This window comes from Saimiri boliviensis, chromosome 5 (genome assembly GCF_048565385.1).
Source record: "Saimiri boliviensis isolate mSaiBol1 chromosome 5, mSaiBol1.pri, whole genome shotgun sequence".
NCBI lineage: Eukaryota > Metazoa > Chordata > Mammalia > Primates > Cebidae > Saimiri > Saimiri boliviensis.
In genome coordinates, this window is record NC_133453.1 from 150,921,525 (window position 1) to 150,946,634 (window position 25,110).

At 53.8% G+C, this 25,110-nt stretch overlaps 1 protein-coding gene across 6 annotated transcripts in view; it reads right to left on the minus strand.

The window, feature by feature from the left end:
• Positions 1-25,110, minus strand: part of OCA2 (OCA2 melanosomal transmembrane protein) — a 241,394-nt gene that overhangs the window by 174,565 nt on the left and 41,719 nt on the right. For 5 of the 6 annotated variants that reach the window (XM_074400144.1, XM_039480090.2, XM_074400142.1 and 2 more), the window contains exons 2-8: positions 24,426-24,524; positions 20,155-20,343; positions 13,006-13,063; positions 10,647-10,719; positions 5,398-5,558; positions 3,145-3,227; positions 1,400-1,553 (exon numbers count right to left, since the gene is read on the minus strand). In XM_074400144.1, coding sequence (XP_074256245.1) covers positions 1,400-1,553; positions 3,145-3,227; positions 5,398-5,558; positions 10,647-10,719; positions 13,006-13,063; positions 20,155-20,343; positions 24,426-24,502 — 795 coding nt within the window. In that variant the 5' untranslated portion in view covers positions 24,503-24,524. The remainder of the gene's footprint in view (positions 1-1,399; positions 1,554-3,144; positions 3,228-5,397; positions 5,559-10,646; positions 10,720-13,005; positions 13,064-20,154; positions 20,344-24,425; positions 24,525-25,110) is intronic. The other variant, XM_039480091.2, reaches the window with a different exon arrangement.

Here is a 25,110-nt window from a genome sequence, read left to right on the forward strand (position 1 = left end):
AATGTGATACATTCTGCTGTACCTGCATGCCCAGGCTGTATACAATGTGATACATTCTGCTGTACCTGCGTGCCCAGGCTGTATACAATGTGATACGTTCTGCTGTACCTGCATGCCCAGACTGTATATACAATGTGATATGTCCTGCTGTACCCACGTGCCCAGGCTGTATATAACGTGATATACAAATAGTGTGCACCTGTTTCCTTCCGCAAGTTGGGATCTTGGTAGGCTGAGGGCAACCATCTAACCGGACCTGACCAAAACTCAGTCTCCAACAGGCTGCCCCAGACAGAAACACTGCACATGTCTGTCTCTATCTGCAGGAGGGAGATGCGTGCTGTGTGGGCCCTCCTGGGAGAGAAGACCTCTAAGAAGCCTACTCCTGGCTTGGTCCAAGCTCGGCAGGTTTCTGCTGCCCAGCATGGCAGTAAGCCACAGCCCAGAGGACAGCTGCCCCTGAGTCTGTGAGTTCCTGTAGCAAACCAGAGTGGCCATGGGAACCGCCAAACAACAATAATATTGATTTAACAGAAAATGGGAGGAAAACTGTTCTAGAACATAAGAGCCATAAGAAATAACAATCCTGTGAATGGCCCTTGTTAGACAGTTGAGGGCTTGGACTTACTGGGTCATCATTCCTCAGCAGGTGGACTCAACAACTGCGGGCAAAGTTCTGGAGCTTTCCTGGCCACTCCTCCACCCCGCCATCTCCTCAACATCCCCAGGTGTATTTCTCAGACCTGTCCCAAGCTCACTGGGACGTGCCTCTAACAGTCACATCATGCACCAACCTTCCAGGCTCCTGACTGTGTTGCGGGGAAGTCTGGTTTCATAGTTAAATCAACAATGGACCTGCCCAGCCCAGGAAGGGTTTGCACGTTGTTTCATGCTGTTGAAGGCACAGCCACACTTACGACTTCCCAGAAACATCAAATTGACCAGACTTAAGATCACAGATGGAAATGCACGGAACAGATAACCCCTCCAGGCACACAACCCTGGGCATCTGTGTCCCTCACACACATGGTCGCACAGTGCAGGTGGGCACGAATGAGCGCATCCAGCACACAGAGGCAGACTCCGAGTTCCTTCAAGGTCACACTTGGAGCGAGCAGCAAAGAGAGGGAAGAACACTGTAAGTGCATTCTATTTTCTCAGATACACTTCTGCTCCCAAAACCCATCCTGCACACATCAGTCGTCTAGATTCACCAACTATTCCTGTATGGTTGATTCCCTTTCTACCCAGAGAGAAGCACCCACCAATTTTCAGGGATGATTATGCTCATCCAATCTGATTCAGGAGGCAGGACCGAGCCCGTCCAGAGCCTCTCACGGGTCTCAAGCCTCCCCGACTGTGGGTCCAGACCTATCAGGGGAGTAGCCACGAAACTTACCTCAAATATGATCAGCACATAGACGCCCGCGAGGATGGCCGTTGCGATGGTCACTTGGGCTTCCAAACTTGCGGGGAGGTACTGATGAGCCATCAAAAGAGGCACAGCCTGGGTCTGCTGGAGGGAGGCCCGGATGCTGATGGACACCGGCTCTCTGCAGAACAAAGGAACAACCTTACAGTTCACACGGGGCACAAATCCGGGTCAACAGCCATGGCATTCACCAGAGTCCAAGTGGACCTCTGCACAATTCAGCCCAATGGCCGACCTCACAGCTGGAAGAGCCGTGGGCATGGGCCCATGGCAAGAGACACAGGACGCAGCCTCCCTGTGGCCAAGCCCAGCCAGTCCAAGCAGGCCCCTTAGCCTCCTGTGGCATCACTGACAATGAACAGTGGGCAGGAGCCTGCAGAGAAGACGCCAGCCACTGACCTGCCTCTTCCTCCTCTCCACCATGCCCAACCACGTTACCTGCTGAGAGCAAGGCCAGCTATTTGAACTCCAGTCCCTGAGAGTGGGAATCGCACTACAGACAAGCAGCCTGCGAGTGACCACAGGTCTGTGGCCGGCACTGAAGCATTTTTTAAAGTCCAGTCCATGTGTTCTCATTGTTCAACACCCGCCTGTGAGTGAGAACATGCAGTGTTTGCTTTTCCTGCTCTTGTGTCAGTTTGCTGAGAATGATGGTTTCCAGGTTCATCCATGTCCCTAAAAAGGACACGAACTCATCGTTTTTGATGGCTGCATAGTATTCCATGGTATGTACGTGCCACATTTTCCCTGTCTGAACAATGAGAACACATGGACACGGGGAGGGGAGCACTACACACTGGGGTCTGTTGGGGGGACACAGGGGAGGGACAGCGGCAGGTGGGAAGCTGGGGAGAGAGAGCATGGGGAGAAATGCCACATATAGGTGATGGGGAAGAAGGCAGCAAATCACACTGCCACGAGTGTATAAACGCAACAATCTTGCACGTTCTTCACAAGTACCCCAAAACCTAAAATGCAATAAAAAAAAAGTCCAGTCAATATGTTCTATGGCCTCAATTATGTCCCGTTCCTCCAAAAACAATTTCTTTGTTGAAATCTTAACCCCGAATACCTCCAAATGGGACTGTAGGTAGACGTGGGGTCTTTAATGAGGTGAGGAAGTTTAAGTGAGGTTATGGGGATAACTCCTAATCCAGGAGGACCAGTGTCCAAACAGGGAGAGGTCAGAAGACAGGCACACAGAGAGGGACGGCCACCTGTACGCCAGGCGAGAGGCCTGTCGACACCTTCACCGAGGACGTGCAGCCTCTGGAACCGAATTACAAGCAAGCAATGACATTTCAGCCACCCAGCGTGTGGTGCTTCAATATGGCAGCCGTAGCCATCTAATACAGCAACCAAAAGTACAGACTGACTATAAAACGGCATTCATTAAGGAAGAAGAATCCTACATTTCCTAGAATTCGCCATTGTACAGCTTCTTGATACTAATGAAATTAGAACATCAACCAAAAAATAGCATTTGTTTCAAAGCGGCTTCTGCAGTCAACCCTCTTGCATCCTGACACCCATGGCTACAATGCCCTCCCACAGCCTTTGAGCTCACTGTCTACACAGCATGAGTGCTGTGTCCAAGTCACATGCTGACCTGGTGCTGTGTGGGCCGAAATTCAGCAACCTGCAGCTTAGACTCCTTTAAACGAGTGTGTCCCAGAGAGCCTGCCCCAAGACCTCATTCACTGAGAACCCACCTGCTCAGTACCTCAAAGGTCCTGCTCATCACCGCGCGCTCACTTCTCCTCGGATTTACATACACCGTCCAGTTGTGAGTGACCTGTACAAGTCAAAGCATAAAGTCACGGTCTGGGATCTGGCACTGCTCAGTTTAGGTATTCGTTTCAAATAAGAAAAGAAGAAAGATAGGAACAGGGGTGCATCTTTACTTGGGCTCCACATTTTCTGATGCTAGGTGGTTTGGAGCTGGGAATTTTCACAATTTGGAGAGTTTTGTTTCAGAAAAAGGATTCGAAAGAAAAAACGATTCTTAGACTTGACGAAGTAAAATGAAATTTAAAAAAAAAGAAAAAATGCAGAATTCATGTACAAAACTACAAAAGGCATAGTAGTGAATAGTGATTTAATACAATGAAAATAAATCACACCTGATGCAGAGGCTCATGCCTGTGATCCCAACACCTTGGGAGGCCAAGGTGGGAGGATCACTTGAGGCCAAGAGTTCAAGATCAGCCTGGGCAACAGAACAAGACCCCTGTCTCCACACACACACACAAAAATTAAAATTAGTGACATCTACCTGTCGTCCCAGCCACTTAGGGTCTGAGGCAGGAGGATCCCACGAACCCAGGAGTTCAAAGTTACAGTGAGTTGTGATCACAACCGCTACACTCCAGCCTCGGCAACAGAGTGAGACCCCCACTCTAAAAATTTTTAATATTTTTTTAATTTAAAAAATGAACTACAAGCTACTAGAGACTTGCAGAACTCTACTGAGTGCTCTGAGTCCTGAGAACTACTTCTGCAACTACTTGTAACAAGGAGGCAACAAACCCACCCGCAGAAAACCTTCCACAGCCCTGTGCAGAGGAGCCCTGCAAGGGAGGGTACCAGGGTGAAGCCTCGTTCGCTGCAGGCAGCCCTGCCTTACACGTTCTTGCCCCGGATGCTGAGGTTCCTGGGGGTGGCCAGCTGGGGAGGCAGCCTGGGGAGGGAGGGGGAAGATGGGAATCTCACCCACAAATCACAAAGGACACTGAAAACAGAAACTCTGAAACTTGTCAAGGCAGAGACGCACACGCATGAGAACAAAAGTTCCTTTTAAGTACTTCAGTGTTTGCAAAGAGCGTATCTGGGGGAAAAAAAATCCTTTGGTAAAGATGTCTTGTGTTCCCCGTGTTTCTGGTGCTGGATTTGCCTGTGGGCATTTTGGGTGCGTCAGCATGTTGGGAAGAGCCACGCAAGACAGCAGGGAGGCGCCATACAGCTTATTTCATCTATGTTATTAATATTTAAGTGCTGAGAAGGCAGTGCAACCCCTGGCTGCTTAGGATCCTGCCCTTCTGCAGACCAGGCTCAGGTCTCATCACCAAGTGGCCCCTTGCCAGGGGGATGGGCTCTTCACAGGTAAACCAAGCTGAGACACTAAGACCCTGGCCAGGGCAAGAGGTGTAGAACGTTGATGCTCCATCAGCCAAGTTCCAGGACAGTGCATCCTAGTTCATCATGAACTTTGCTCTGTGGACCACGCTGTGCAACGCAGGAAAAAGTAAGGTGCATTCTTTCCTCAGATGCTCCATTACAGGAGACACACCTGTGTACAGCAGGCTCTCCTCCTGCTAGTTACAGCAAGGTACATCCATGAACTACGGGTACGACTTCCACGCAGATGTCGCTGTGATGATCCAATAGAGCCTCCGAGGCCAGGGCTCGGGGAGTCAGGCTCGCATGGAAGGGGCCCTGCCTCTCGAGTCTGGGCTCTGGGCCGTCATGACAGGTATCACTTCCTGGCTGCGTTTGCAGGATGTGAATGAAGGCTTGGCAAGGCTCACAGACAAGGCTGAGCCCAGGCCCAAACAGACACAGCAGCTCAGAAGCTAGGCACCGTCTCAGCAAGGGTCCACAAACATAGTCACTGCCGTGGAAGTGTCTCCACAACCATGCCTAAGGCCCAGACTTACCACCAAACAACAAAAAAAAACCACACACACACAAAACCTCCTTTCAAATCTATGTCTCCCAAATGGCCCAGCAAAATGGTTTTGAATAAAGCACTTGCAAGCCTGATTTTACATGAATTTTAGAAATAACTGAGAGAAACGGAAAAAAGCATTTCAGAGACAAAGAAAACGACAAGAGCAGCCAATGGATTGACTGAGCACGGTGTCCTCGCCTGTGGCTCCCCGTCAAACCCATTCAAGAGGAAACTCAATTTATAACGAGACGAAACGGGATTTCAGCATTGCTTTCAAGTAACCCATGGGCACTACCTGCTGCGGCCGCCACCGCCTGAAGCCCGAAGCGTCCGCCTGGGTCAGCTCCACCACGACGCGCTCCTCCCGCCCTGGGCGGCTCGGCCTGCTGGCCGCCAGGGCGCCCGCCAGGTCCACCCGCAGCAGCGTGGAGTCCGTGCGGCTGCTGAGATTCACGGCTCGGGGGTGTCAAGGAGAACCACAGAGCAGGCAGGAGGAGCCCCACGCCCCCGGCCATCCCGCGGCTCTTTCCGCCGCTCCCAACTCCCACACCGCAGCCTCCTTCAGGACCCACCTCCCCTGACGCAGGTCGCGACCCGCACGCGAGAGGCGCCCCCACCCCGGAAGACGGAGCGAGGCCCAGACGGCCAGAGGGCCCGAGCGAACCGGCACCCCCGGGGCCCCACCCGGCCCGTCTCCCGCCCTCGCTCGGCACAGAAACCCCGGGCTCAGCCGCTTCCCGTCAGGCAGCGCTTATACCGAGCACACGGGTCGCCCGCTTCGTGTGAGCCTGTCCTTCGTGTCTCACGAGAGCCCAGGCCGGACAGAAAACGCACCACGAAGAGGAAACAGAGCAAGGCGAAGGGGGGCGGGGGCGCCCCGAGCGACCGCCGGCAGAGGGCTGCGGGCTTCTGCTCGCCGGCTCCGCGCCCTGGGAGCCGCGGACAGGCCGCCGCAGACAGCGCCTCGGGGGCAGAGAACGTCGCGCGCTGCGGCGGCTGCTGAAGCAGCGCCCGCCGCACCGAGGGACACGGCGGGCTCGGAGGTCAGCCCCTGCCCTCCCCGCAGGCCCCCGGGACGCGCGGCAGCCGAGGCCCTCCTGCCCCGGCCTGCCCGGCACGCGCCTTCCCGGAGAGCCGCCTTCCCGGTGGAGGGGACGCGGCCAGCTCCGACCCGCAGCTTTCCCGAGGCCGTGCGTGCGTAGCGCCGTGCGTGCATGCGTGCCTGCGTGCTTCTGTGCGTGGGGCCGTGCGTGCGTCTGTGCGTGGGGCCGTGCGTGCGTCTGTGCGTAGGGCCGCGCGTGCGTAGGGCCGTGCGTGCATGCGTGCGTGCGTCTGTGCGTGGGGCCGTGCATGCGTCTGTGGGTGCGTGAGGCTGTGCGTGCGTAAGGCCATGCGTGCATGCGTGCGTGCGTCTGTGCGTGGGGCCGTGACTGCGTAGAGCCGTGCCTGCGTCTGTGAGTAGGGCCGTGCGTGCGTCCGTGAGTGCGTGGGACTGTGCGTGCGTAGGCTGTGCGTGAGGCCGTGCGTGTGTTGAACCATGCGTGCGTGCGTCCGTGCGTGCGTCCGTGCGTGCGTGGGGCCGTGCATGCGTAGCGCCGTGCGTGCATGCATGCGTGCGACTGTGCATGGGGTCGTGTGTGCATCTGTGCGTGCGTCCGTGAGTGCGTGGGGCCACGAGTGTGTGCATGAGGCCGTGCTTGCGTACGGCCGTGTGTGCGTCCGTGGGTGCGTGGGACTGTGAGTGCGTGCGGCCGTGCGAGCGTGCGTCCGTGCGTGGGGCCGTGCGTATGTGGGGCCGTGAGTACGTGGGGCCGTGCGTACGTGGGGCCGTGCGTGCGGCTGTGAGTGCATAGGGCCGTGCGGGCATGCATCCATCAGTGCGTGGGGCTATGCGTGCGTAGGTCCGTGCATAAGTCCGTGTGTGGGGCCGTGCGCGCGTCCGTGAGTGCATGGGGCTGTGCGTGCGGCCGTCCGTGCGTGGGGTCGTTTGGGCGTGCGTGGGGATGTGCGTGCGTGTGGCCGTGCGTACGTCCGTGCGTAGAGTCGTGCCTGCGTGAGTGCGTGCGTGAGACCGTGATGCCGTGGGGGCGTGCGTGGGGCTGTGCGTGCGTGCCTGGGGCTGTGCGTGTGTGGGGCCGTGCATGCATACGTGCATGGGGCCGTGCGTGCCTGACGCCGTGCTGAGTGCGAGAGGCCGTGCGTGAGTGCGTGGGGCCGTGCGTGGGGCCGTGAGTGCGTCGGACCGTGCGTGGGGCCGTGCGTGTGTACGTGCGTGGGGCGTGCGTGCGTGGAGCCGAGAATGCGTGGGGGCGTGGGGCGTGCGTGCGTGGGGCCGTACGTGCGTACGTGCGTGAGGCCGTAATTCGTGGGCCCTGGGGCGTGGGGCGTGCGTGCGTGGGGCCGTGCGGGCGTGGGGCCGTGCGTGCGTAGGTGCGTGGGGTGTGCGTGCAGCCGTACGTGCGTGGGGCCGTGAGTACGTGGAGCCGTGCGTGCGTATGTGCGTGGGGTGTGCGTGCGCGGGGCCGTGCGTGCAGCCGTACGTGCGTGGGGCCGTGCGGGCGTGGGGCGTGCGTGCCTATGGCCGTGCGTGCGTACGTGCGTGGGGCGTGAGTGCGTGCGTGAGGCCGTGCGTGGGTCCGTGCGTGCGGCGTGAGTGCGTGGGGCCGTTAGTGCGTGGGGCCGTGCGTACGTGCGTGGGGCGTCAGTGCATGGGGTCGTGAGGCCGTGCGTGCTTACGTGCGTGAGGCCGTGAATGCGTGGGGCCCTGCGGGCGTGGGGCGTGTGTGCGTACGTGCGTGGGGCCGTGCGTGCGTGGGGCCCTGCGTGCGTGGGGCGTGTGTGCGGGGGACCGTGCTTGCGTGGAGTCGTGCGTGAGTACGTGCATGGGGCCGTGCGTCCGTGGGGCGTGCGTGCGTGGGGGCGTGCGTGCATACGTGCATGGGGCGTGCGTGCGTGGGGGCGTGCGTGCGAACGTGCGTGGGGCCGTGCGTGCATACGTGCATGGGGCGTGCGTGCGTGGGGGCGTACGTGCGTGGGGGCGTGCGTGCGAACGTGCGTGGGGCCGTGCGTGCGTTTGGCCGTGCGTGCATACGTGCATGGGGCGTGCGTGCGTGGGGCCCGGCACACTCAGGCCGCGTGGGAAGGAGCGCGGCAGAGTCTTGGGGTGCAGGGGCAGGTCCCGGCGGGCGGAGGGACCGTCCCGTCGGAGCGCGGAAGCCGCCCCGCCCCCCTGGACCCCCGCGCCCCCGCGGCGTCCCCTCCGGTCCGAGTCCCACTTAAGACGTTTCCGCGCAGGACCCAGTCTCCCCCTCGGGTTCTCGGGCCCGCCTCCCGCCCCCTGCGCCGTGTCCGGGGAACGAGACGTGGGGAGCCGGGCACGCGGAGGAGGTCTTGGCTTCCTCCCACCCGTGGGGTCACGCGGAGGCGGCGCGGGGATGGGAAGCGGCTGTCGGCGCCCAACCTCAGGCGGTTGTAAAGGGCCCAAGAGTAGCAGAGACGTGACGCGCGCTCCCGCGCTGACCCCGTGACCCCGCGGAGCTGGGGTGCTTCTAAAACGGTGGGAACCTCCGTCCACCCCGCGGAGGGAAGCACAGACCGTGACCGGTCCGCCCCGGCCCACCGGAGAGCCTCGAGTGCCCGGCGCTTCTCCTGCTGCCCTGCCGGGCAGGTGGCTGGCGACGGAGAGGGCGTCCTGGGGAGCTGCAGTGAGACTTCCCGGAAGGACCCCGAAACACAAGACCATGGCCGGGCGCGATGGCTCACGCCTGTGATCCCAGCACTTTGGGAGGCCGAGGCAGGGGGATCACGAGGTCAAGAGATCGAGACCATCCTGGTCAACATGGTGAAACCCCAACTCTACTAAAAATACAAAACATTAGCTGGGCATGGCGGCGCGTGCCTGTAATCCCAGCTACTCAGGAGGCTGAGGCAGGAGAATTGCCTGAACCCAGGAGGCGGAGGTTGCGGTGAGCCGAGATGGTGCCATTGCACTCCAGCCAGGGTAACAAGAGCGAAACTCCGTCTCAAAAAAAAAAAAAAAAAAGACTATGCAGCAGATAACAGCAACTGCAAGGAAAGCAAGCCGGTTTCCTAAGATTCCAGTTCACTCAGGCTATCAAGTAGCTTGAAGAAAACACATCTCGCCATTCAGCTAATTAAACTGATCCCCTTTTAACTGATAATCGTCAAAAATATCTGGCCCAATTGGAGCTCCCCACGGGAGGGTCCCACCTCTCCAGCACCTTCCATGGATCCCCGCAGCCCTAGCGGCCCTGGGGGCTTCAGGGGCTTTCATACACAGACACCTTAATTAGCACATCCGTCCCACAAGAGGCTCTGGACCCCGGCTGGAGAACTGGGAACCACTGCTCCCACCCTTTCACCCAGAAAAGGCTGGGCCGGCAGCAGTTAGCCGCCCACTCCTGATTGCAGAATGAGGCTGAAGAAAGAACGCGCCTGAAATCTAGAGCGAGACAGGTGACCGTAGGGAGAGGCGGCTTCCCCGGGACAGGTGCCAGCACCGCAGTTCAGAAGCAGGCAGGGTTCAACCAGAAAATGTACACACTGCTCAAGGTCAAGTGTAGCATCGCAGGAGCGTGGGAGCCCCTGAGAGCCCCAGATGGAGGTGTGAACATCCTGCAGGTTTTTCCTCCAGGAAACCCACTGGGCGCTCCCAGGAAGACAGGAAGCCTGGGGAAGATCCTGAGAAAGCATCCCCCAGTGATGCCAAACTTGACCCTCTCCCACTGCCTCTGTCTCCTCTAAGGAGCAAAGGCCTTCATCTGGTTGGGAAGTGGATCAAATCTGGTAGCCAGAGGGTGCAGTAGGAATCCCTGCAGCTGAGAGAAGGGAGGAGGAGAAGAAATATCTCTTACCTCATTGGGAGGGGTGGGCACAGAGCGAGGTCTGGCAGACAGCTGGCAGGGCGCCCAGTGAGTGTCTAATGCACCACAAGTTGCCACAGCAACTGCAAACCTCAACACAACTGATGTCTCGCTAGATGTACATGAACCCTCCAGTTAAGGCCTGCAGAAGTCAAGGCATGCTCATCTTTAAGGTTAAGCACCACTGGCCTCTGTATCTGCTGTCCTACAGAATGTGTAAGACTTCTAGCTAAAAATTCTGAGGCAGGCAGGAAGGGGCCAGAGCAAACACAGTAGGAGGCACTGCAGCAGTCATCTGAGCCAGGGCACACAGCCCGGACGGCAGGGACTGGAAGACAGGTCAGCCCAACGCAAAAGGGGCAGGGGAGGGATGGAGTATCCAGGAGCGAGGGAAAGCCAGGCCCTGGCTGCAACGTGCCCTACTGTCCCCCTTCCTCACTTGGAGGGCTCCCCACCAACCCACCACTGTCTCCCTGGAGCACCCCGCCACTGTGTCCTGAGACTCCATCTCATCAAACATCCTGGAGAAACGGAATTCGGGCGGGTGGGAATGGTAAGAGCCTGCGCCTCAGCCTTTGGCAGCAGTCACGGTCCGCAAGCGGCTCCTTGCATTTTAGATCTCAGCCAGGCGGCTGGCCATCTCAGAGTGGATTTTGGATACAGTAGTTCTCCAGTGGTGACACGGCCAACAGCTGCCAGAGCTTTCCTTGATCCGGATACAGGCTGAACAAAATCTGTAACAATCAGAAACGCTGAATGACGGCGGTGTGGTATGAGAGCAATCAGATAGAAATCATTTTGCTGTGACAGTTGAAAACGGATGTGATGATGAGGCTAGTGTATGTACCTAGAACACCCCAGCTTGCTTACTCTGAATAGCTTTGTCTTAAATGTTAAAATATTCTGATTCATTACAGTGTTCAGCTACAATGGGCCCTGATTGTTGATATTTGCCCATTTTAAGGATTAAATACCTGGCCATAAAATTAAATCATCAAAGAGGGACAAATGTGGTTTTCCCACATTGGAGAATAAAGGATCATGACCCCTGTGATGGTTACAGCACCTCTTTGTGGTAGCAGGTGTTTGTGGAATTTGCAAAGCACTTTATACACCATCAAAAAGTAAATTAAACGGATGATAAAGTGAGAGTATAGAAGTTCAAGTGAAATTCCTCAAATTCCATTTTGGATGTATCCACAAATCACCTAAACTCCATGTCACAGAAGAAGGCTGAAGACCGGACTCAGAGCTCAGGTCGGCTCTTAGGGACCACGAAGACCTGGCCCGCCATGCCTGTTGCCTTTGAAATCCCAGAGCACCTGGCAGGCCTTGCTGCCAGCAGGACTTCAGAACCAAACATTCATGTGAGTAGGAAGTGGGGAGCCAAATTGGTAGCCAAAAATACCAAATCGTGAAGCTTTCACAGCTCAGTGTAATTGGCTTTCCATTTCCAGCAGAGGTTTCCTTTCTCCAGCTCTCAGATCTCCTCCCGCACGGGTTGGTTAACAGTTGACTGTACTCAGCTCAATGCAGTCGACACTGACTTCGTACGCTACCCTGCTGTCCCCGTGTTGCAGCTGAGAGGAGCTGACCCAGGGCCACAAACAGTCCTGCATGCACGCAGAGCCCCAACCCACATGCCACGTGTGCAGGTCATGAAACCAACCAGCAACAGCCACAGACGTCAGGCACAGGAGGCCATCACAGGCTGGCTGCATGGGAAAGCACTGCCCCCAGCTGGCACATGTGGAACCCAACTCAGACCACCCTAGCCCACAATCACACCGCATCACAACACCACCTCCCACCCACCGTGGCCTCTCAACAACTGCCCGTGCACAGCATCTTACAGCAACACCCAAAAGTGGCACTCACCCAAAATAACTGCAAAGCACAGCCACAACCTATCATGGCCACAGACCACAACCAACCTACACAGCTCACACAAGTACACACACAGATCCACGTGCACACACAAGGACACACAGCCACGGACAGGAGGCCATGCCCCACCTGCACACAGACACACAACCAGAGACAGGGACCACCCTCACCTGCACACACACACACACACAGTGAGAGACAGGAGACCACACACCCACCTGCACACACAACCAGACAGAACCACATACTCACCTGCACATGCACACACAGACATGCACACACACACAACCAAAGACATGCACACACAGACACACAACCAGACAAGAGACCACGTACCTACTCATTGGGCAAATGTATTTTGAGTGCCACTATGTGACTGGCTCAGGCTACCTAAGGTCACAAAGCATACCAACGCTGGCAGTGGGACCCAGGACTGTCACCTAAGAGGGCGGCCCTGGCTCTACCACCCTCACAGATCAGGCTCCTGCGCCTTTCCCTTGGCGGGTCCATCTGCAGGGACCCCTCCAATGAAGAACAGCACCGCCCACTGCCCTGGGCTCGCCAAAGGAGCCCTCGCCCTCCCCTCATTCCCACACCCTGTTCCCTACAAGGGCATCTGACGTTGGTTTTGCTCCGGGATGAGTCTCTTGTGAGTGTTCATTATTTGGAAGGATGGAGATATCTGAGCAAATAAAATCAGAGACACCTCCACAGAGATGGGCAAACCTCAGAGCTTCAACACCCCTCTCAAAGGGCACTGAGACCCTCTGGGCATCCACAATCGCCAGATGTGTCCCAACACACATGAAGAGTGCTACTGTGTGGGGCTCAGCAGGGAAGTGGTGAACCACTCAATGGGGGAAGGGAGCCCACAGTCAGCTACCCAGCCTTCCGCAGGGCAACACCAGGCTGCCTGGCCTCTGCTGTGTGACGGGGCCGCTGCAGAGGAGCACTGCTACGGCCCTCGACCCCCTCAGACTGCTACCCCACACCCCTCACATCAAAGAAAGTCAAAGAATCAGGCGAAGAGGTTCAGGCACCCACCCCACACCTCGGGTTCCCCTGCTGTACAGCCAAAGGCATGCAGGGCTTTCACTGACCCATCGGCAGTGCAGGGGCAGCCACATACTCACAGAGCACAGCACCACAAAGACAAACAGGCCCGTGACCTTCAGCCACCGCACACAGCACCTGCGAGAGAAAGGTAGGGCCTTAGTGGGAAGGGGCAGCAGTCCTGTAGCCCAGACTTCCCTAACTCAGACACGTTTCTGGCAGCCTTGAGTAACTGCCATGTTTTGAATTCTCTCCATAACATGATATGAGGAGAACACCCCATCCAAACCTACAGCCCCATCCAAAGGAGCGTGGTGGAGGTTCCAGAGGTGAACAAAGTTAATCAAAGTGTTTGCACATAGCTGCTTGTTGGGGAAACTGAAGTTCAAGATTTGAGACTCTTTGAGAGCTATTTAAAGGCTCCCGTTTCTTGGGGCGGGGTGCGGGGGGAAGTAAATGGAATGCCTTGTCTCTTTGATTCATATTTACCATTTATTTTCCCCTACGTTTTCTGAAAGGTAGAAATACAGATTTGACCATCAAATATAAAAACAAATAATTGCGATGCCATTACCGGTTGTATAAGCAGATCTTAAGAATTCCTTAGGCAGTAACTTACTAAAGCATCAAGCTACATATTCAGCCCCCACTGAGGACTGCCGAAGCCATTCCAGCCCCTCACCATTACCCACTTCTTAACCGTGACCCCCTAGGCCCTACATGAACCTGGGCCTGGCCTGCACTCTGCTGCCCTTCCATCCCACCAATGTCCTTGCTGCTCTCAGACAAGACCGCAAGGCATTTGCCCTGCCGGGGTACCCGACTGCAGTCCATCCATCATGCCCATCTCTGATCACTCAGCAGCAGAGCCCCTCTCCCAATGGCACCATCACCACCCAGTCTAGGGTGTGCTCTCTCACCGGCTGCTCCATGAGGGCAGGCACTGCAGCGTGTTCGCTCTGTCCCCACTCCTGGAAGGATGCTTGTACATAGCCCCTACCTGAGTATGAGTAGCATGAACTAAGAAACTCCATGTTGGGACATCTTTTTAATACTCTCCTCAGTTAAGCTTCATCTGTCTTTGAATCTGATCCTTTGAAAATGGTAAAATCTTGTTTTGCATTCTCCGATTTAATGAATTTGATGAATAATCAGCTCACGCTTCCAAATTATGATTCAACAGCTCCTACTTAAATAGGAATCAAAATGACATTTCTTTTTAAAGCATAAAACATTAATTGAGCTATTCTAAATACAAATTTTTTTCTACATAACTGACATCTGCAGCAGAGCTGACAACCCAAAATAAAAGGTTTTTTACAAGCTTCTTCACTGATCACGCATGGTACTTTTTAGACATGTTATAAAGAATGGCACTAACGTCTTTTAGTTCAGCGGCAAGCTTGGAGGCAAATATCCCATGAATCACAGAAGACAAAGCAAGCACTGAATGCAAACGTCTCAAAGGTACTTGAGTCTATCCGTGTTGCAGGGCGGCTGAGGACACGGCCTTCTCCGGACTGGCTGCCCAGCCAGCTGGGAAAAGGCGTGAACAGTGTCAGGCTTGCCACCTTGCTGACCCAAGGCGCGCCACTTCACCCAGCTCAGAAAACCTCACAGGGGACTCATTGGCCAAACGCTCACTGCACGGACGACCCCTTCTCATCCTGAAGCCGCTCCAGTCGGCTGGGAGGCCCGGTGCGGGGAGAAGCTCCACGCCAAGCAGCGATGCGGGGGTCTAGGGCCAAATCCCGTCCCTCGGGTCGGCTCACAGTGTGGCGGAGGGCAAAAGCCTTGCCCTCCCGGAGGCGCCCTCCGTGAACCTCCCAGGCCTGCTGGGAGTACCCACGCGGCCGCAGGGAGTCGGAGGCGGCCTCCGAACAACCCCGCGCATCTTCGGAAGAGGCTGGTCCCCACACGGAGCCACGGCGCCCCGCGTGTGATGGCCGAGCAGGGCTCTCTCGCTTCTCCCCCGGCGTCTGATGGCCGAGCAGGGCTCTCTCACTTCTCCCCCGGCGTCTGATGACCGAGCAGGGCTCTCTCACTTCTCCCCCGGCACGTGATGGCCGAGCAGGGCTCTCTCGCTTCTCCCCCGCGTGTGATGGCCGAGCAGGGCTCTCTCACTTCTCCCCCGCGTGTGATGGCCGAGCAGGGCTCTCTCACTTCTCCCCCGGCGTGTGATGGCCGAGCAGGGCTCTCTCGCTTCTCCCCCGGCACGTGATGGCCGAGCAGGGCTCTCTCGCTTCTCCCCCGCGTGTGATGGCCGAGCAGGGCTCTCTCACTTCTCCCCCGCGTGTGATGGCCGAGCAGGGCTCTCTCACTTCTCCCCCCGCGTGTGATGGCCGAGCAGGGCTCTCTCACTTCTCCCCCGGCGTGTGATGGCCGAGCAGGGCTCTCTCACTTCTCCCCCCGCGTGTGATGGCCGAGCAGGGCTCTCTCACTTCTCCCCCCGCGTGTGATGGCCGAGCAGGGCTCTCTCACTTCTCCCCCGCGTGTGATGGCCGAGCAGGGCTCTCTCACTTCTCCCCCGCGTGTGATGGCCGAGCAGGGCTCTCTCACTTCTCCCCCGGCGTGTGATGGCCGAGCAGGGCTCTCTCACTTCTCCCCCCGCGTGTGATGGCCGAGCAGGGCTCTCTCACTTCTCCCCCGCGTGTGATGGCCGAGCAGGGCTCTCTCACTTCTCCCCCCGCGTGTGATGGCCGAGCAGGGCTCTCTCACTTCTCCCCCGGCGTGTGATGGCCGAGCAGGGCTCTCTCACTTCTCCCCCCGCGTGTGATGGCCGAGCAGGGCTCTCTCACTTCTCCCCCCGCGTGTGATGGCCGAGCAGGGCTCTCTCACTTCTCCCCCGCGTGTGATGGCCGAGCAGGGCTCTCTCACTTCTCCCCCCGCGTGTGATGACCGAGCAGGGCTCTCTCACTTCTCCCCCGCGTCTGATGGCCGAGCAGGGCTCTCTCACTTCTCCCCCGCGTGTGATGACCGAGCAGGGCTCTCTCACTTCTCCCCCGGGCGTGTGATGGCCGAGCAGGGCTCTCTCACTTCTCCCCCGCGTCTGATGGCCGAGCAGGGCTCTCTCACTTCTCCCCCGGGCGTGTGATGACCGAGCAGGGCTCTCTCACTTCTCCCCAGCGTCTGATGACCTAGCAGGGCTCTCTCACTTCTCCCCCGCGTGTGATGACCAAGCAGGGCTCTCTCACTTCTCCCCCGCGTGTGATGACCGAGCAGGGCTCTCTCACTTCTCCCCCGGGCGTGTGATGACCGAGCAGGGCTCTCTCACTTCTCCCCAGCGTCTGATGACCTAGCAGGGCTCTCTCACTTCTCCCCCGCGTGTGATGACCAAGCAGGGCTCTCTCACTTCTCCCCCGCGTGTGATGACCGAGCAGGGCTCTCTCGCTTCTCCCCCGGCGTCTGATGGCCGAGCAGGGCTCTCTCACTTCTCCCCCGGCGTCTGATGACCGAGCAGGGCTCTCTCGCTTCTCCCCCCGCGTGTGATGGCCGAGCAGGGCTCTCTCACTTCTCCCCCGGCGTCTGATGACCGAGCAGGGCTCTCTCACTTCTCCCCCGGCGTCTGATGACCGAGCAGGGCTCTCTCACTTCTCCCCCGGCGTCTGATGACCGAGCAGGGCTCTCTCACTTCTCCCCCGGCGTGTGATGGCCGAGCAGGGCTCTCTCACTTCTCCCCCGGCGTCTGATGACCGAGCAGGGCTCTCTCACTTCTCCCCAGCGTCTGATGGCCGAGCAGGGCTCTCTCACTTCTCCCCCCGCGTGTGATGGCCGAGCAGGGCTCTCTCACTTCTCCCCCGGCGTGTGATGATGTCATGGCCGCGCAGGGCTCACTCCTCCGGGGCTCCCGCACTCCCATCATAGTGCAGGCCCGCGGGAGCTCACGCAGCGAGGGCAGCATGGCGGCCACACCAGGCCCTGCCGGGCACTCAGGGACTTGAGGGCGGGCGGAAGGGGAGCCCACCGGTCCTGGCTCCCGAACCTTGCTGTGTCCTGGAGATGATGCCTTCAAACACGTGCCTCTCCAAAGAACCCTTTGTTTGTTGGCAGTGGCTCAAGAGTTTTGCTCTTGTTACCCAGGCTGGAGTGCAATGGCGCGATCTTGGCTCACCGCAACCTCCGCCTCCTGGAAAAGAACCCTTTCCAATGAAGGTGCACAGGGGGGAACCCAGCGGATAAACAGCCTGGTAGTGAGCCCGCCACTGCCCGCACCCGCCTGGCTTCCCACGCATGCGCGTCCCGCTCCCAGGCCGTTCCAGTAGGCATGCGCATCCCCCATTCCTCCTGTAGGCATGCGCATCCCTTCCCCCCCATTCCTCCTATAGGCATGCGCATCGCGCATCCCGCATCCCGCATCGCGCATCCCTCTCCACGCATGCGCATCCGGCATCCCTCCCCACGCATGCGCATCCCGCACCCCGCGTCCCTCCGCACGCATGCGCACCGCCCACTCTGTAGGCAGCTGTGCTTCCTGCAGCCCGGTCGTTGTGCGCTGCACCTGCCCAGGACGAATGCCTGTACGTTACTAGTTTTCCAACGGACTGCCACTTCTGAAATGTTTTGAGCCTTAACAAGGTTTCCAGGGCCCACGGCCCAGGAGGGAAATGCACCCTTCAGGCTGCACACTGAGCCAGCCCCACTCCTTTGTCAATAACTACGAAGGTATATCAAATTCGAAAACGCCGGGGAGAGAGATCCAAGATGGCTGATCACTAGCAGCTCGGGATTGTAGCTCCCACTGAAAGCGCAAAGAAGGAGAGGACGCCACACCTTCACATGAATTCTTGTTGCTCACGCACCAGGAGATTCCCAGCGGAGGAGCCCCACGGGTCACCAGCGCGACTCTTGTGACCAGCGAGGCGGTTTTGCCGGCGCCTCGGAGCGTCGGTTCTCGGTGCAGAGTCGGAAAAGCACCCTCAATCTTAACGCCGCTGATTTAGTCGGTGCAGTGGGTTGTTCAGATTTCGGCGCTGAGAATCAGTAAGTTGGACGTCCACTCAGAAACCCAATTACAAAGACGGTGATTATAAAGACTACAGATGGATGAATCTACAACGAAGGGAAGAAAACGGTCAAAAAAGGCTGAGAATACCCAAGATCAGAACGCCTCTTCCTCAGCAGGGGATCCCAGTTCCTCATCAGCAACGAAACAAGGCTTGATGGAGAACGAGTGGGTTCCAATTACAGAAGCAGGCTTCAAAACGTGGATAATAAGAAACTTCAGTGAATTAAAAGAACTTGTTATAACACAATCTAAAGAAACTAAGAACTTTGAAAAAAGGTTTGATGAAATGTCAACAAGAATACAAAATTTAGAGAGGAAAATAAGTGAATGGATGGAGCTGAAAAACACAATACGAGAACTACGTGAAGTATGCACAAGTTTTAACAGCCGAATTGATCAAGCAGAAGAAAGGATATCAGAGGTCGAAGATCAACTCAATGAAATAAAACAAGAAGACAAGACGAGAGAAGAAAGGATAAAAAGGAACGAGCAAAGTCTCCAAGAAATATGGGACTATGTGAAAAGACCTAATCTACGCTTGATAGGTGTACCTGAATGTGACGAAGAGAATGAATCCAAGCTGGAAAATACGCTTCAGGACATTATTCAGGAAAATTTTCCCAGCCTAGTAAGGCAGGATAATATTCAACTCCAGGTAATACAGAGAACACCACAGAGATATTCCTTAAGAAGAGCAACTCCAAGGCACATAATCGTCAGATTCACCAGGGTTGAAATGAAGGAGAAAATACTAAGGGCAGCCAGAGAGAAAGGTGAGGTTACCCACAAAGGGAAGCCTATCAGACTTACAGCAGATCTCTCAGCAGAAACCCTACAAGCCAGAAGAGAGTGGGGGCCAATATTCAACATCCTTAAAGAAAAGAACTTTCAACCCAGAATTTCACATCCAGCCAAGCTAAGCTTCACATGCGAAGGAAAAATAAAGTTTTTTGTGAATAAGCAAGCACTCAGAGATTTCATCACCACCAGGCCTGCTTTGCAAGAGCTTCTGAAAGAACCACTACACATATGAAAGGAACAAACAGTATCAGCCTTTCTAAAAAAATTATCAAAAAGAGCATCAATATAATGAAGAATTTATATCAACTAATGGACAAAATAGCCAGCTAATGACAGTATTAAACTCACATATATTATTATTAATTCCAAATTTAAATTGACTAAATCCCCCAATCCAAAGACAGGCAATTTGAATAAAAAACTAAAACCCATCAGTATGCTGCATCCAGATCCATCTCACATTCAAGGATACACAAAGACTCTAAACAAGGGATGGAGAAAGATTTACCAACCAAACAGAGAGCTAAAATAAATAAATAAAAAACAGAAGTTACAATTAAGCAACAAAGATCAAAAGAAGCAAAGAAGGACATTACATAATGATAAAAGGATCAATGCAACAACAAGAAGAGCTAAAGATCCTAAATATATACGCACCCAATACAGGAATACCTAGACATACAGGACTTATAAAGAGACTTAGACTCCCACATAACAATAGTGGGAGACTTCAACATTAATATTAGACAGATCAATGAGACAGAAAATTAACAACGATATTCAGGTCTTGAACTCAGATCTGGAACAAGTAAATGTAATTAACATTTATAGAACTCTCCACTTTAAATATACAAAATATACACTCTCATCAGTACCACATCATATCAATTTAGAGGTTTAAATGAAATCTTGGTTGGCTCCTTGTTTGTTATTCTCTTCCCTCATTTTCTTTCATGTCTCCATTATTGAGGACAATTGTAGGCATACCCATATTTAGACTGCATTCTAGCCTGGGCAATAAAGCAATACCCCCATCCTCTCTCCCTCTTCCTCTTTCTCTTTCTTCCTCTTCTTTATAAAAAAAAAAAAAAGAAAGAAAACGCCGGGGACCCCTGAAGCAGACAGATCCTATTTGCAAACCCCTGGCCATGGAGACCCCAGCCACAGAAGCAGGAAGGAGAGGCGTGTACAGTGTCAATCACTGAGGTTTGTCCTCTTAGGCGCTGCATGATTTGCAGGCCGCCTTCCATGTCTCCCTAGGCCTGATGGAAATAAATCACCTTGGAGGAAAAGAGCAGCCCGGCCAGATGAGGCAAAGCTCATCCTCGTCTTCACCCTGCAGGTTTGAAGGAGAGACGGGGCACGCAGGCTTGATGTGCGGTCACCACCACTGCTGCCAGGCTGGGCACCCAGGTCCACCTACCTCAGCTTGGAAAGACGGAGTCGGATGTGCGAGCTGTCCAGAAGGTCCCCCTTCTCAGAGGACGCAGATACAGACAGACCAGAGTCCTCCCTGCTCAGCAGGTATCTTCGCTCCCAATCAGCAGAGCTATCCTCCCAAGACTCTTCAGCGGAGATGAACTCGGGATGGTAAACGGGCATGCGCGGTGACCTGGGAAGCAAGAGAGGTCTGGTTGTTTCTCCTGAAATAGTAATGTCTGCAAAGCAAGCCTGCCTTCCTCTGACACCTGACGTGTGAAATGCCACCGAATCAACCCTGGTCTTTCAAAGGACCATAGACCATGGCATGCTCTCATGCTGGTGGGAATGGCCCTTTGGTGGCCTCACAGAACACTTACCTCAAAGCAAATTTTCTCGAGTCACTGAAGTCTTCAAAGTGAATTGTGGGCACTCAAGAAACCAGCTTTTTCTGAGTTTGGGACTTCCCAAGAAAGCTGTTTCTGGCTCAGACCAGTTCCCGCTGACTTCAGTGTTTGCTTTCTCATTGGATGGGCTCCAGTAGCCAATACCTAGATCTGTGAGACCTGTCCCGAGGGTACTGCCGGTGCCAGTGTTTCCTGCCGTGTTTCCTTCCAGATCTCTTACTGCAATGGAGCAGTATGGGAGGTGGCCTCCCTGGCTTCCCACACAACATCCACAGGAGCATGAGCAGGAAGAGGGAGCATTAGTCCCTGACTAGACAGGCCAAGAATGGGGCCAGTATCTAGAGGGATGACTCAAGTGGAATCATGAACTTTTCTCAGAATTACTTGAGAATACATCCATTTCCTTCTGGGATTTTTGGTTTTGTTTTGTTTTGTTTTTTGAGACAGAGTCTTGTCACCCAGGCTGGAGTGCAGTGGCGTGATTTCAGCTCACTGCAACCTCTGCCTCCCAGGTTCAAGTAATTGTCCTACCTCAGCCTCCCCAGTAACTGGGATTACAGGCACGTGCCACCACGCCCAACTAATTTTTGTATGTTTAGTAGAGACAGGGTTTCATCATGTTGACCAGGCTGGTGTTGAACTCCTGATCTCAAGAAATCCAACCACCCTGGCCTCCCAATGTGCTGGGATTAGAGGCATGAGCCACTGTACAGAGCCTCCATTTACTTTCAGTTGAATCCCTGACCTTCTGATCAATTCCTTCATCATAGATGCACTTGACTCTTAAAAGGTTGTACCAAAAGCCAGAATTTCATGTATCGCATAGAATATTCCTGAGACCACAATACCAACATTAGCAACAGATGTGACCTGTGATACACTGGAACGGAGCCAGATCAATGGGCATTGTGAGTCTCCTGAACACATGACTGCTTTAGCAGTGGTTCACAAGGAAAAAATGTTATTCACAAGGAGAATCCCAGAGATGCCAATTAAGCCATGTATAACCAATGTGTAACAAGGTAACACATGACTGAAAATAGTCGATAATACGTTCTATCAATTTTGTGACTGGCAAATGCTCAGGTGTGTGAGAAATAATATCACTTTCTAACTGCTGAAAATAACCCAACTGTAACAACATTGGAAGCAAAAACTGAACCAAAATTGGAAGCTTTTCTTGTAAGTAGAAAGAGAAAAACGAGTTACTGTCACTGGCTGCTAGAGCAGTATTGTGCAATAGGACTTTCTGTGGTGATAGCAATGTTCGCTGCCCTGTCCAAAATGTGAGGTAACTTGAGGTATGGCCAGTGCAACTGAAGAAGTGAATTTTTAATTTTAATTTATCTTAATTGAAATAACCATCCCCGAAGAGTGGCTACCAACTGTCAGTGCAGATACAGGGCATGCTCTGACCTTTGTACCACACATTCCTTCTCTCAGCACCCTTAAAAGAACACTTCTGAAAAGATGTAAATCAATGGATATTATCGTAATAAGCCATTTGATCAAACTAAAAGTGCGACAAAATAAAGTTGATAAAAGTAAAGCCTGAAAAAGACATTCCTACCACCAGTACCTTAATTAGCTTCACGCAAAAAGAGAAAAGGAAAAGTTTTGTAAGCAAAGCTGACCCATGTTCTGCTCCCTTGAAGTGGTTTTTGTGACATGAGGCCCAGCTCTGCGTCCCAGGGCATGTCTCTGTGCCCCGCATGCCAGGGCAAATGCTTACACGTTAATGGTTTTCCAGTGAACTTCAAGTTCTTAAATGTCACAGGCCTTCACAATTTACCAAGTAATTCAAAAGAAAGCATTAAGGGAATAGCTGTGTGGAGTCTTTGTCTTATAAGTTATTGATTAGGAGCAATGGAGGAGAATTAAGTTATCCCCCAGTACAGAAGCTGGAAGCAGCTGGGTAAGTGGGAATGCCTCAGCTTACATTCCTTATCCATCCAGTCACTGAGGGGCGGGTGGCAGGGACTGTACTGGGTGCCAGGATGGACGATGAAGAGGGCACAGGCTGGCTGACATCACCATAGATAGCACAAGGACTAGGCTGTAAGGAAGGGCATGTAGTGCTTGAGAGCGCAAGAGAAGCACTGGTGGGTGAGGCAGAGACTACTAAGGGTTCTCAAGGGAAAAGATATTTGAATCCCTTGACCCGAATAGTACTGACTGCCCTGGCGAGTCAGGGAGGGAAGGAGTTTCCTCTAGTCAAGGGTTTTGTGTGAACAAATCATCCCTGCACTGAGAAGTGATAAATCCAGATATCTGCAGCCCATCCAAATCCTGCGAGCCGGAGTCTTTGGAGGCTGAGGACAGGAACGCACGTGGCATGCAAAGCCCCCTAAAGTGTGAAGCCCTCTGCTCCCCTCCCTGGCTGCAGACTCGGCTCGGGAGAAAGGAGGCAGCTCCTCAGGGACTCAGAGGTGAGTGAAGGAGACACAGCAGCCTGCCTGTCAATGCAGGTGCACACCATCAGTGAGCAGGGCAAGCAGAATCCATCGTGTGCAGAAAGGTGATTCAAAATCAAAGCTATTGGAAGTTTACATTATTTTGAGTCTTAAAAGAATGTGATTATGCAATGAGTCACTTAAGAGTCAGCTGTGGCCTTTTTTTCCCTGATTCTAGATTAGCCTTTTTCCTTACCTACATTGTTTTATAAAATGTTGTAAAAGACTAACAGGCACCAGACAAGTCCCCTTTCCTCTTCACTGTTGATCTTCATTGATAGATTAACTTCCTTCTTCTCTCACACAAAGACCTCGTGACTATCACATCGTCTAACATGGAATGTCAAATAGACTCTTTTACATTGGGGGGAAAGCTGTAACTCGTACACCAGCCTTGGATGAAAATGTAGTCCTTCTACATTTCTTTGTTTTCTGCCTATATTAATAAGACCTTATCTTTTCAGCTCTGGAGCACTGATGCCATTTCTCTGGATTCTGTGTTTCCCAAATGGCTATCCTCAGCTTTGTGCTTGAATAAATGATTTTAAACTGGGTTCTGATACTTTTGATCAGATTGATCAAATGACAGTTTTTACTGGACATGTTTAACCTCTGCCAGATCCTGACAATTTGTTGTCGTAGATGTTTATGATTCCAGTGGTTATATTCTGTGGGTATTAATGTCACCAAGTTTGTGATGTGCAGGGAGCCAGGAAACATGGAGCAGGTGGCGCAGGCTTGTGGCAGTTTGCTTGCAGAAAGAAGAGAAGATGAGGCCGCACGCCTGGCCCATGGCCATTCATCCCAGCAGGAAGCATCTGTAACTTACCCCCCAGGTCAGCTCTGCTCAGACAATTCCAGAACCACCCTAATTTGTGCCCAAAAAGGACCTGCAAGTTTGCAGGAAATTGAGTTTTTTTGTGAAACACATATATAGGGTTTCTCAGCTTCATCACTACTGCCATTTGCGCTGGATAATTCTTTGTGGTGGGGGCTGTCCTGTGCATTGCAGAACATTTGGCAGCATCCCTGACCCCTGCCCTTAGATGCCAGAAGCACCTCAGCCCTCAGCCCTCAGCCCTCAGCGTGACAACCAAAAATGTCTCCAGGCAATTCCAACCTCGCCCTAGCTGAGAAACCCCAGCTAGTAAAATGGCCCATCAGAGTTTCGTGCATGCATGAGTGTGCATGTGTGCTGTGCAATCACTGCAGGGTCATGCTCAAGGCCGTCTGGAAATTAATACCCACAGAATATAACCACTGGAATCATGAACATCCACTACAATAAATTGTCAAGATCTGGGAGAGGTTAAACATGTCCAGTAAAAGTTCACATCTCAAGAAGTTCTCCAGCATACATGCCAAGAAGGATGCCCAGCAACTCTTCCTTTCATATGAGGGGGAGCATATCTTACCCTTTCTCCTGTAAGGAATTCCTCAGCAAAGGAGTGTTTTCAGTAAAGCAGGGATCTTTAGACCTGGAGCTGGACATCTGGAGCAAGGGAGAGGGAGACCTGAAAGAGACAGGGAAGGGAACAGAATCACCAACACAGAAACAATCAATGTGTTCCCAGCACTTGGGCGCTAGATTCAAGAATGTGCCCAAGATTCTGTGGTAAATCTAACAAGGAAATTTGCCTAAGGGTCAGTCTGAATTGTAAAAGGCTAAAGTTTTTAGAAGAGACCATTAGAAACAACTCTCCTCCCCAACTCAATTGAAAATGCAAAGCCGAAACTCGCACATGAGACCACACACTGTGGGATGACACTTTTAGGCTCACTTTTGCATTAGCAGAAGATTCAGGCCACCTTTGCTATTTCATGCACAGCTTCTCATCAAGAAAAACATTCAGAGTCTGGTTGGCCCTTTCATAGGCAAAAAAAATATCTATTTCCTAAAATCACAAGAAATTCACATTTAAATACCCTAATGGCTTCCACTGGAAAACCAATCAGCAGAAGTCAGGACCCAGGGACTGGAATAAGACGATAACCAGAATGGCAAGAAGGAAGCTCTCCAAGGACAGCAGCCACACCTGAAGCAAGGCAAAGGTTCACACTGGGCAGGATGGTCTTCCACCATACTGGCCTGCCCGCCAT